This window comes from Mugil cephalus, chromosome 18, assembly GCF_022458985.1.
Source record: "Mugil cephalus isolate CIBA_MC_2020 chromosome 18, CIBA_Mcephalus_1.1, whole genome shotgun sequence".
Lineage (NCBI taxonomy): Eukaryota > Metazoa > Chordata > Actinopteri > Mugiliformes > Mugilidae > Mugil > Mugil cephalus.
Genome location: NC_061787.1, coordinates 3,054,524 through 3,067,529, shown reverse-complemented (window position 1 = coordinate 3,067,529; position 13,006 = coordinate 3,054,524). Strand labels below are relative to the sequence as shown.

Genomic DNA, 13,006 nt, shown 5'->3' with positions numbered 1-13,006 from the left:
TGAGAGGGGGGCGTGGCCTGTCCTTTTCCTCAGGCATGTGTGTGTGTGTGTGTGGGGGCGGGGCCCTTTTTTCGTTTACCTGTGTGATACATGTGTGATCGACAGGTACATCAACCACTCGTGTTCTCCCAACTGCATCACGGAGGTGGTGACGGTGGAGAAGGAGAACAAGATCATCATCAGCTCCTGCAGACGCATCCAGAGAGGAGAGGAGGTGAGGAGGGAGGAGGGAGGGAGGGAGGGAGGGAGGGAGAGAAGTATTCTGCAAGAACGACTCTTATTATATGACGTAATAGGAAACCGGAAAGGGGGACGTATTAACCCTCTGACGAGACGCACATCGCCCCCTAGTGTGGAGGAGGAGAAACACACTGAGTGGATCAGCTGTAGATGAATGAATCAATTAATTAATTAATTAATTAATACCCTCCCTCCCTTTCTCTCTTTCTCTCCAGCTGAGCTACGACTACAAGTTTGACCTGGAGGACGATCAACACAAGATCCCCTGTCACTGTGGAGCCGTCAACTGCCGCAAATGGATGAACTGAACACACACGCACACACCAACACAAAATAACACACTCTAACACACACACACAGGCAGCTCTCTCTCTCCTCATATCAGAGTATAATATTGATCATGAACCTGAGGGATGAGACCAGGTGGCTGATGGGTAATCATGATTTTTTTTAAATTTTTTTTTTTTTTTTGGGAAGGGGGGGGGGCGGCTACAGAAGAGGCTGGTCCTCTGTGTAAATGAGTGTAAACAAGAAGTCGTTCATTAACTTGCACTAAAACACAAAAAAACAAATAAAACATAAAGACTTGATTCCATGAGCCCCCATCACCCCCCTCCCCCTCCCCTCCCCCCTCCTCCCCCAGTGTTTGTTAATTTCGTGTAAAATAAGAGATTTCTTCTTTTTTTTTTTTTTTTTTGTATTTATTACTGAATGAAGCTATTTTCTAAAGCCGCGGTGCGTTCGAGGTCTGGAGTGGCAGCGTGTAAATATGTGTACCATTTAAATAAAGTTTCTGTTGCCGTCGCTGGAGGGCTCTGATTGGACGGCGTGATGTGTACAGATAGACAACATGAAGCCTTTTTTTGTTTTTGTTTTTGTTTTGTTTTTTTATTACTGGACGTGAACCGTGTGACAATGATGACGATGATGAAGATGATGTATTGGGGGTTTTTTTTTTTTGTTTGTTTGTTTTGGGGAAAAATTGGTGAATTTTGATTTAGAGTCATTTACAGAAAATAAAATATTTTACATCATTCTGTTTGTGCTTTGACAACTCTGTGATAGAGCTGAAGTAGCTATTTATTAGTTAATATTTTAGTCTCTAGAGTGAAGGAGGAGGAGGAGGTGGAGGAGGTGCAACATCAGGGTGGAGCTGAATCAGCATCAGTTCATCTGATTCTCATCAAAACCAGAACAATGATGACGAGGTGAGAATGAAGCATGAGGGCACAAACACACAAACACACTCTCACAGACACACAATGGAAATCAGCCCCCACTCGTGCTGTTTCACTTGTTTCATTGTGACTATTCTGATGCTTTGAAGTCAAACGTCTACTTCCTGGTCGTTAGCGGAGTCTGTGATTGGTTCCTCCCCTTGTCGTTGAGGATGGTGGTACCTGAAGGTGGCGCTGTCCGAACTATAAGGTGTTTAAAACTGCCCGTTATCGTCTGATTGAAAATAACACAGCAGTAAAAGTGAAGACAACCTTCATCCGCGGCTCAATCATTAAACGTTTTATTTATGACCCGAGACGTTATCGTGATAATAACGGAGCGTTGGAGACGCGTCGGCTGAGCCTCAAGTCTGACTCGGAAACACAAACCTCCTGTTTAAAACGATCCCTGATACGACAGCGTTGAACTTTGAGATTAAATCCAGTATTATCACTATTATAAACGATTGTGTTCCTCGGATAATTGGAAAGAAATATTGAGTCCTGCTGCAGCGTAAAGATAATTGTGTTGGGTGTGGAGCCAAAGATAATGGAGATTCAAATAGATGAAAAGAAATACACAACATCACCTTGAAGTTTTATGACAAAAACAAAACCCGATCACACATGACACAGAAATATGAGACTGAAATATCACACATATGAGAGATGCGTTCAGGAGAGTTTCCATCTTTTTTTTTCCTGGTTTAATTTCTATAAATCAGGGATTTGTCTCAGTCTTATCTTCACAACACATGTTTGTGTTGAAGTGTGTGATGACGACAGAAAAAAGGAACTTTCCAAAACCGTCTCTAAAGAGTCTGAAAGCGTGAACCCTAAAATAAAATGAGCTGAATGTGAAGAGAAACCGGGTCATTGAGGAAGACAACGAGTCCAAGAAAAGAACAAGATGAACGTTTAGGAAAAGGAAACTGAAGGCGGATGAAACATAACGTAACTCAGGTCCCTTCTCTTTCTCCTCTGATCTGATCCGATCTGAGCTGCTGTCTAATGATTGACCTCCAGGTCCCGGCGTAAACAGACGCTATCGGCCTCCATCTGACCTGAAAGCGCTGTCATAAATGTGTGTGTGTGTGTGTGTGTCGGAGGATTAGCTCAAACTGACAGTGGTTGTGTTTGGGGAAATCACTTTTAATCTGTCTGTCGTCCAACAAAATACCTGATCCAGATCAGAGGACAGGACTCGAAAACCACGATCCAGGAGGTGGAGGAAATGTTCTAAACCTGGAAAACACGATTCACTCAGAGCCTGGAGATGCTCTGATTACCACCGAAGGTTCCTGGACCTGGAGAAAGACCGGAAAGACGAGGGGTCGCTTCAGATGGCTCTTCACTGGAGGTCAGAGGTCAGTGGGAATCTCTTCAGTCCGGTCCTCACGGGTTCAGATTCACCTGTGGTTCAGATATTAACTCCTGTACGTCTGGGTTTCATTCTCACAGGATAAACAAACTAGTTTAATTCTTAGTTGACTTGAAACCCTCGTATGTGAACATCTGTGGAGCTGTTTTCTTCTTCATCCCAGCGATTCAAGACTGAAGATTTCTCTACTGAAGAAGAATTTACAGATTAAAAATCTAAATCGAAATGAGCAAAACATCGAAATGAACGAAATGCAAAAAGAAACAACAACAACAAAAAAAAAAACATACAAAATAGACATTCTGAGAATAACATATTTAATAACTAAAATCAGAATAAATACAGTGTGTTTACGTATATGCATGGATGCACTAGTAAGATCCAGATAAATGTGAGTCTTTTGTCCATAGTTGTGTCTCTGCTGCAGGTCAAAGGACAATTTACACTTGGATGATAAAACTAGTCCCTGTTAGAACGTTGTTCCGCTACGTTCTTCTGTTCTCTCAGATGTTTATTCAGTTCCTGTATTTAACTAAAAGATTGAATCACAGTCTGGTGAGTTTGTGTGTGTGTGATAGTGTGTCGGATAGTGTGTTATTGTGTGTGTGTGTGTGTGTGTGTGTGGCGCTGCAGGGCATGATGGGAATCAGCTGACTGGATCAACCTTTATCAGGTTTATGTCCCGGGTTGTAAACATGTCAGAATGGAGGTTAAACTTCACGCTTATCAGCTGATTCCACTGCCTGCCCACTTCATTAGTTACACCAGAGACTTCAGCTTCTAAGAACTCGCAGATGTTCAATCAACTGTGTGACTCACCTCTGTGTGTTTTTGTACAGATAGTTGAATAGACAGATAGATAAATAGATGCTTTATTCGTCCCAAACTGGGAAATTTAACATTTTACTGTGCAGAAGAAATAATCATGCATGGATCATTTATGGAAATTATTTCAGTTTTTGTGTTTTTCACTAAAAAAAAATTTAGATTTGTAAACATGTAAACATTGTGTGTTAGTTTGTTAGTGTGTGTGTGTGTGTGTGTGTGTGTGTGTGTGTGTGTGTGTGTGTGTGGTTCTGACCCGTTTCCCATAGCAACCAGAAATATTCCCGCGATGTGACGGAGGGCGAATTAACCCTGATCTCTGCCTCACAGGAAGGTTCCCTGAGGCCTGCGCTGACCTTTGGCCTCTAGCATCTTAGCTTAGCTTAGCTTAGCTTAGCTTAGCATAAAGACTGCAAACGGGGAAACTCTCTAGCTTAGCTCTAGTCTGGCTCTAGTTTAGCTCTAGTCTGTCTCTAGTCTGTCTAGTCTGTCTCTAGCCTGTCTGTAGTTTAGCTCTAGTCTATTTCTAGTCTGTCTAGTCTGTCTCTAGTCTGGCTCTAGCCTGTCTGTAGTTTAGCTCTAGTCTATTTCTAGTCTGTCTAGTCTGTCTCTAGTCTGTCTCTAGCCTGTCTGTAGTTTAGCTCTAGTCTATCTCTAGTCTGTCTCTAGTCTGTCTAGTCTGTCTCTAGTCTATCTCTAGTCTGTCTAGTCTGTCTCTAGTTTAGCTCTAGTCTATCTCTAGTCTATCTCTAGTCTGTCTCTAGTCTGTCTAGTCTGTCTCTAGTTTAGCTCTAGTCTATCTCTAGTCTGTCTAGTCTGTCTCTAGTTTAGCTCTAGTCTATCTCTAGTCTGTCTCTAGTCTGTCTAGTCTGTCTCTAGTTTAGCTCTAGTCTATCTCTAGTCTGTCTCTAGTCTGGCTCTAGTTTAGCTCTAGTCTATCTCTAGTCTGTCTCTAGTCTGTCTAGTCTGTCTAGTCTGTCTAGTCTGTCTCTAGTCTGTCTCTAGTCTGTCTAGTCTGTCTCTAGTCTGTCTCTAGCCTGTCTGTAGTTTAGCTCTAGTCTATCTCTAGTCTGTCTAGTCTGTCTCTAGTCTGGCTCTAGTCTATCTCTAGTCTGTCTCTAGCCTGACTCTAGTCTGTCTCTACTCTATCTCTAGTCTGTCTAGTCTGTCTAGTCTGTCTCTAGTCTGTCTCTAGTCTGTCTCTAGTTCCGTCCAGAGAGGACAAAGTGATCGATGCTGAGAATAAGGAGCTGCTGCCTCAGCTCTCGCCTCCCTCAGGGTTCGGTTTCAGTCGGCTCAGCACATGTCAGCTGATAATCTGAGACTGTCCCACGCTGCCTCTATGTTTACCCCCAAACTGTCCCATGATGCAACAGGAGACACATGTCAGCCGTTTCCACTCTGACGGGTGGATGATGATAATCTGTCTGTGTAGGACCTCGGCGCGTTGGCGATGCCGTTCCTGGACGGAGACTCGGGTGCAGCAGAGGCCGGCGGCAGGAAGGTAAGAACTCACCCGATGGACTCAAACGCCTCACCACACTGAGCCGGCTCTACTTTTAGTCTCTGATCCGAACGTGGAGGCAGCCTGACTTTAACTCCGGTGAAGCTGGATGATGAGCGCCTGGTTTGTGTTTGTGTGTCCTAAAAGGAGTGTTAACAGGTTCAGGGTCTAATTCAGGTTGTTCCAGATGGAATGAAGGAGTTTTTGTCAATGTTTTTCTGTCCAGTGGAACTTTGTACCTTCCTCCTGATGGCAGTCACTGGGAGGAGAGGTGGGGGGGGTGGGGGGGGGGGGGGGGGGGGGGGGGATCAGGGTCCTGGTTTGTTGTTCAGAGGAGTCTGGTCTGACACAGTTCTACCAGGAGGGAATGTTAAATGTGAGAACGGATCCAATGAGTGCAAAGTAAATCAGGGTTCAAATGTCAAATTGCTGAAGTTTCCTCAGCAGGTGGAGGTGTTGTTGTGCTTTTCATAAAAGTGTCTGTATGTTGCGTGAGAGAGAGGCCAGATATTTAAAAGCCTGGACTTGGAGGTTGAGGAGCTGGAAAGGAGACGGAGATTGTTGCTGCTTTTTTTCCGCGCCCACAGCCCAACTCTTTGGTCTGACCAGGTTGTTGACTGTTGTTACAAACGTTAGAAGTGTGCTATTCCTTCACTGCTGCAGGTGATGATGTTGGTGCATCCTCTCTACACACATTGACACAGCACTGATGTCTGGGCCTCTGGTCTATGGTCCCTTGTGTCCTTTGAATGAGGATGGGAATTATCACTAGTTGGAGGAGCTTGGTCTTGGTCAGGTCCAGTCGCTCGTTGTGTCGTTGTTGTTGAACCGGGGGAAGAAGCTATTGAGCTGCTCTGGGTCAGACTTTTATTATTAGTATTTATTAAGTGGATAATAAAAGTGGATTCACAGAAGAAAAGGAGAAAAAATATTAACAACATGACGATGTAGAATCAATAAGGTGAAGTGTAGTAGAGGTGTAGAACGTATGCACCAGCTGGTCCTGGGCTCTAGTCCATGTGGTGCCTTCAGGTGCACAGGAAACATGAGGCAGCTCTGTCAGATCAGCAGCATCTCAAAGGAGCTTCAGTCTGTTTTATGACACTCCTCCACCATTTTATTTTATTTTATTTAAAATTTTATTTTATTTTATTTTATTTTGTAGTTATCTTTATTATTTTTTATTATTTTATAATATTATTTGTATTATATATATATTTATTATTATTTTATTTATTATTTTTTCATTTTCATTATATTCTATTTTTTTTTTTTATTATATCTTAGATAGTTTACAATATTACAATGCTGCTGCTTTTGCCCGCCCCCCTCTGTGTATTTCTTCTCCCTCCTAATTGCCCCTCTGGGATAAATTAAGTTTTTTCTGAACATGTAAATACTTAATTTCTGTCACTTTTCTCTTCTAGTGATGTTTAAATCGTCCATGGACAGATTTGTAAAGTTAAAACAATTATTCCATTGTTTTTATTTGTACACACTTTGTATTGTTCTATTATTTGTTTTCTCCCGTCCTGCAGGGGGAGCCCATGAGCCACTCTACCAGCCCCCCCAGGAGCTTCTTCCACCGGGGCCCACTCCACCGGCCCTCCAGCCCCCGCTTCACTCCGGCCAGGACCTCCAGCTCCAAGATGAGTCCCGGCGGCTCCCCCAAATCCACTTTCCCCCACCAGACCGGACCCCTCCATCAGGACTCGCCGCCCAAGTCTCCTCGGAGGTGAGCCCCCCCCCCCTCCTTTGCTGCAGGCGACAGGTTCACGTCCTCAGCCAAACTGACCTGCTGTGTCTGTGTGTCAGGTTGAGTTTCAGTGGGATTTTCAGATTGGCCTCCAGGGATTCAAACCAGCAACTCTCCACGTCCCCCGGCAGCATCAAGCTGTTCACCCGCAACAGGAGAGACAAGGCCAGAGGTACGACTGCCTTCTCCATGCAGACCCTCCAACCATACCCCCCCCCAAAGCAGTTAGTGCTGCTAATACAATAGTTATATAACATTTTAGAGCTCATGCATTGTCTCGGTCCTGTGAATTATTATTATTATTATTAGATATTGACTGTATTGGTTGAATCCTATGATGGTTTTTATCCATGAAACCAGAAGAAAAAGCTCTGATTGGTCCCATAAACCACCCAGAGGAATGATGAGAGTTTAAATAAAACACTTAGGAAAAATATAATAAAAAATATAAAATGTGAATTTAGAGCAAGTCCCAGTGAAATGCTGATGAAAGTGCAGACGTGTCACTGTGACTGTAAAGAAGAACCGTTCAGCGTCAGGGAGAGAAGCCCGGACCCGTTTGTTCTGCTCAAAGATTAAAGAATTAAAAACCAATTCAGACTCTATTAGAGCGAATAAATCAGCTTAGCTTCAGCTTTCATTCCAACACACACACACACACGCACACAGACACACACACACACTGACACAATGCGTCCTCTTAACCCTGTGTTTCTCAAACCTTTTCCAGACCAAGGACCAGTCACAGAACCCATCGTTCTAAATCAGCCCCAAAACAACAGCTTTACCAATATTAGAAAATCAATTAGCGTTGTCTTTTTTATTTTTTTTTTACCATCTGAATGGGGAAAATGCTGCTTGTGTGTATATAACGTATATAACGTTCTCCTTTAGTTTAGTTTCCAGATGCCACTTTAAGTCTATGGGAAGGAAAGAAGGAAGGAAGGAAAGGGTGAAGGAACGAAAGGCGGAGGATGGAAAGAATGAAGGGGGAAAGGAAGGGATGCTACTTTAACTCATTCCCACGGTTTTTTCGATCCTCCTCCTCTCCGGCTCAAGATGTTTATCTATCACATTCATAGACACATATCTGAACATGGAGCAGCTTTTAATGAAGTTAAAGCTGTTTTGGAGATTGTGTTTCTTCTCTTTATTTATCAAATGCACATCGACCGATAACTGATAAGTAACGTTATTGTTGCACCAAATACTTTTTTCCTCAACTTTATTTTTATTTATTTTTTTAAATGTGCAAATAGCAGCATAAAACTATAACAGCAGAACATGACGGGGTCCGACATGCGCGTCTGTCCCCTTTCAAACTAAAGTTACTTGGGTGCTTCACAAAATACAAGTGGAGGCTTTTGCAGAAGCCGTGTTGTAGCTGTCGGTTGTTAACCACACAAGATGCGCTGCATATTGCGTCGCTTCCTGACTTTGCTCCTGCGTTTACTTCGGTGAAAACATTTCCCCCGTTTCCAAGTGGACCAGAGTTCACTTGTTTGGTTCACACCAGAGCTCGTTTGATCTTTCGGACCTGGTCAAACGAAGCGGAGCGTCGGAGGAAACTAACTCTGGTCCGGCTCTGGTGTGAAAGCGACCTCAGACTCTCAGACTCTCAGACTCTCAGCTGATCTGTGTCTGTGCGGGAATCCTGCTGCTGTGAAAGTAAACAGTGACCTGATATTAGGAAGCTGCTGCTTTATGACGTGCTCATAATCCCTCTAACTGTGACCCTTTAACAAACCAAGCGGAGCAGATGGAGCAGAGAGAGTGCTTTTGTTTCAGACACACAGAGCTACACTGTAAAAAAAGTCAGAGTCCAGGGCCCGTCTTCCCAAAGATCCTCCTGAAGAGCCCACACATTCAGCTCCTAACTGAGCCGAGAGGAGTCTCATCTTAGGAGTGATTCCAGGACATTCTCATTGTGACTCTGATCATAGTGAGGAGGTGCGGTTGAGCCCGTTGCTACGTATGAGGCATCACTTCATTGATCCTAAAACCTTCTGGTGCTGATGTCCATGGAATGAGGTCACATCAATACACTGAATCCTAGAATCTTATTCCTATGAAGACTGAAGAGAAAGAAATAGTGCTTCTAGTTTAAATGTGCGGCCGACCGTCTCAGTATTCACTTGCTGATAGTTGGATTTATTTGCTTCCATTCATTTCCTTTCATGCTGCTCACCGCTGGTCTTCATCCATTTGGTATTCAACAAGGTAAAATGGTAAAATGGCTCCGCTTTCATCCATTTCTGGGATTGGATTCCTGCGCCATCCAATCTTTTTTTTTTTTTCCCCCACCGTTTTCTCCTCCCTGCTCCGAACACGTCTCACCTTAGAAGATTCTTCAGGAACAACTTTGATCTTTCTGACTCTTAGAGAGCATCATGATTCTCATTTCATTTTCTCAGTATCGGTCCACTAGCAGCAACTCTTTGCTCTGGTGACGGTCTCACTCATATTTATGTGTGAGGTCGTGTTGGGTCAGATCAAGAAGAATTGTTGAGTCAACACCGTTACCTCTCCAGAGACATACACAGAAAACCCTCTGGACAGGAAAGTACAGGAATCCTTCAGTTCACTAGTTCCTACCAGCACCACCTGCCCCCCTCCTCCCTCTGTCCACTGTCCTCCCTCCTCTCAATAAAGACCAACAAACCAGGTCCCAGGGATGCCGGTGATGGTCTGCATCAGTCTCATATAACGTGGACACTCTGTGGTGTTTAAATATGAGGACAAATGGAGACAAATAAACCAAATACACTGGTTCTGTCTCCTCGAGATCAAACTGGAACGGAAGTGAATGTGGCTAAAATTAGTTTGACCCCCTGTTCTACAGTGAACAATGAAGTGAGCAGCGCAGCAACGTCAACATCAACCCCATTAAAACCAACGTAGAGAACAGTATCAGATCCACCCATTAAAAAAAGGCTGTTAGATGGAACTAGACCTGGGGCCGGTGTTTAGTACCAAAGAAATCCTTTCTCTTTGAGCTCCTGAACACAGTGTAGTTCTCAGTATCAGGACTTTGAAGAGACTGAGCCCAACACTGAAAATGTTCCCAAGGAGAAACCACACAAGATTGAAGAGGAGGCCTCATTGGTGCAAGACGAAACAAACAAATAAATAAATAAGTAGCAGTTTTTTTTTTAGTGCATGATGGAGAAAAAAAACTTCCCCTCTCATTTTTTTTTTTCCCATGGTTGTCCCTGATACTCTTCTGTACTTGAGCTCTAATAATCAGTCACTGATTTATCTGTCCACCAAAACCAGACATGGATTTACTACAGGGGGACGCTGAAGAAGGGGACGGTTCAGCTCTTGGTTGAATCCAGTCTGACTCTACCTGCTGAATGTTTTACAGTGTGGAGACCGGAGGGGGCGGGGCTAACAGGGCTATAGGCCAAACACACAGAGAGAGACGGAGACAGAGAGGACAAACACATCTCTCTGTCCCTGTCTCTGTCTCTCTGAGGACACGTCCTGCTGGAAGTTGGACAGGTTGGACTCGTCTGGAGGATTTAACTTTGCTTGTTGACTTTCCTCAACGAGCTGAAGACGCTTGAAAACTTTATCTTACACTTTTGTTTTAGTTTGATTTAAGATCTCTTCATTTATTTTATCACTTTAATAGTTTAGTTTATTTCAAGTTATTTCATTGAACTTTTATTCAAAATTGATTTTGTTATTTTTGTGAATTATTTATTATATTATTTATTATTTGATATTACAGACTCCTTTAGTTTTTGTCCCTCTGACGGGAGCGAACCTCTTTTATTCTACTTTTCTTTGCTCTTGTCTTTGGAACGAGCTGGTTTCATGGCGATGAAGCGTCTGAGCAGCTTGATGCTGAGGAAGTGGAAGGAGAAGGAGAGATGGACAGGGAGGAGGAGGAGTGAACCCTATGGTGGAGGAGAAGAGGAAGAGGAGGAGGAGGAGGAGGAGGAGACGAAGACGGACAGGAGACAGACGTTCAGACGGATGTTGAGGAGGAAGTCGGAGCCTTTTGGACAGATTGAAGAAGATGAGAAGATGGAGGAAGAGAAGAAGATTGACCGGAAGAAAGGACGCAGGAAGTCAGAACCCAACATGGAAGAAGAGGACAGGAGGGAAGGGAAGAGGACAGAGGTGGGCAGAGGGACAGAGAGGAGGAGGTCATGGATCGCAGTGGAGGACAGAGGACAGGTGGACAGGAAGCAGAAGGAGGTGGACAGGAAGACACTGAGGCGGCGCTCCGAGCCCGCAGGCGTCCTCTACGTCCAAATGCTCCCTCTGTCCAACAGGAAGAGGAGGGAGCTGCTGCACAGACGGGCGGGACGCAGGACGTCCTGCAGCGATGACTGGGACAGACAGACGGACAGGAGGCCGATGAGCAGGGGGACGTCCGGACCAATCAGTCCTCTGGAAGACAGTAAGCAGAAAGACCGCATGACAGTAGAACCAGGAGCTCGCCATAGCAACCATTCAGTCACCGTGGTGACCACTCAGAGTCACCATGGCAACCCTCCAGGGTCGCCATAGCAGCCATAGCAACCATTTGGACACATCCTTGGCAACCATTCAGTAGAAACTAATCAGTCACCATAGCAACTACGGCAACCATTCAGTCACTATAGCAACTACAGTCACCATAGCACACATTCAGAATCACCACAGCAACATTAAGTAACCATAGCAACTATCAGCAACGATAGCAACCATTCAGAGTCACCATAGCAACCATTCAGTAACCATAGCAACCATAGCAACCATTCAATAACTATAGCAACCTTTGCAATGACTCAGAACAAACACAAGACAGTCTCTCTATGTTAACGTACTGGTGCAAAGTAGTTTCAAAAAAGTTTTTTTTTTTAAATTATGGTCTTGATACACGACAGGTGCTGGTCAACCTGGTGGTTAGAAAGTTAAATATGTACCTGAGCACTTTATGGACTGGATTTGAGAGTGTGATCTGAGGTCTGTCGTAGCTTCTCTGAATCTTTATTCTCGTGCCAGCTACAGATTCTGGAGGAAAGGCTGAAAAACAAACCTAATCCTGTTATTGCCGTGCGTCAGACCCGCTCTTCCCACCAAAACTAAACCTGTAATCGCTGTTTGTGTCTGTATCATTTCACTGGGCTGTAATCTCTCTGTAGTTCAGTCTGTCCTGAAAACACTGAGGCGCAAGAACAAACAGAAAAGTCAGAACCAAGATTTTCCAGGTGAACCTTCACCTCGTCTCCTCACTGGGGATGTCGGCGTAAGCCCCGGACTCAGGTCTTAAAATACTACAGCATCCATGAGCCTTTGCTGCTGTTGCCATAGAGATCGAGCTTGTGATCTCTCGGATGTTCCTTTGGAGGAGAGGATGCCTCATTAAATCTGTACAGAATGAAACTCTGAATTAATCAGAATTAATCAACGAGATGACAGAGAGCTCTGATCCTAAACCTCGCGCCCACCCAGGTGCATTGTGGGAGATGTAGGATGCAGCAGTGCTGTGCTCTCCCACTGTGTAGAGTTTCCTTTCAGCCAACTGGTTTGAGTTTCAGACCCAGAGCTACGAGCTAACCTACATTATTAACCAGCCTGTACTTCCTGTCCTCCCTTCTTCAAAACGTGTCCTCGAACACAACCTGTGAGCCGACACTGAGAGAGAGAGATAAAGAAAGATAAAGACAGAGCTTTGAGTTTGTTTGTTTCTTCACCGGAGCAGAAATGAAACTTGAAGCTGGTTTTATTTGGTTTTATTGACTTCACGTCTGATTCCCAGCTCAGTCTTCAGCTCTCAGCCTGTTTAAAGTCAGAAACAAGGAAGCAAAGCAACTTTAATCAGCAGCAGCAGCAGCAGTTTCGTTTGTATTTATTTAGCCTTGATTTAATCAGGTTAGTCCCAGTGAGATCAAGGAGACCTGGCCAAGATAGCAGCAACACAGTTACAGCATTAAAAGAGAAAAATAACCCAAGTAAATAATTTACATAGAAGAACACGATTAAAACACCTAATGAACTATTTTCATCAGAGCTTTGAATTCGGTCCCAGTTATGAGGTTTACTAGACGCAGCTCATTCCAACGCTTTCTTTCCCAGTCCTGTTC

At 44.1% G+C, this 13,006-nt stretch overlaps 2 protein-coding genes across 8 annotated transcripts in view; both read left to right on the top strand.

The window, feature by feature from the left end:
- The window catches only part of LOC124995447 (histone-lysine N-methyltransferase 2C-like), a 41,385-nt gene extending 40,111 nt beyond the window's left edge, over nucleotides 1–1,274 (top strand). For all 7 annotated transcript variants that reach the window (XM_047567809.1, XM_047567807.1, XM_047567810.1 and 4 more), the window contains 2 exons: nucleotides 106–214; nucleotides 456–1,274. In XM_047567809.1, the coding sequence (XP_047423765.1) occupies nucleotides 106–214; nucleotides 456–548 (202 nt within the window). In that variant the 3' untranslated portion in view covers nucleotides 549–1,274. The remainder of the gene's footprint in view (nucleotides 1–105; nucleotides 215–455) is intronic.
- Nucleotides 1–13,006, top strand: part of LOC124995449 — a 756,577-nt gene that overhangs the window by 619,411 nt on the left and 124,160 nt on the right. The window lies entirely within an intron of this gene.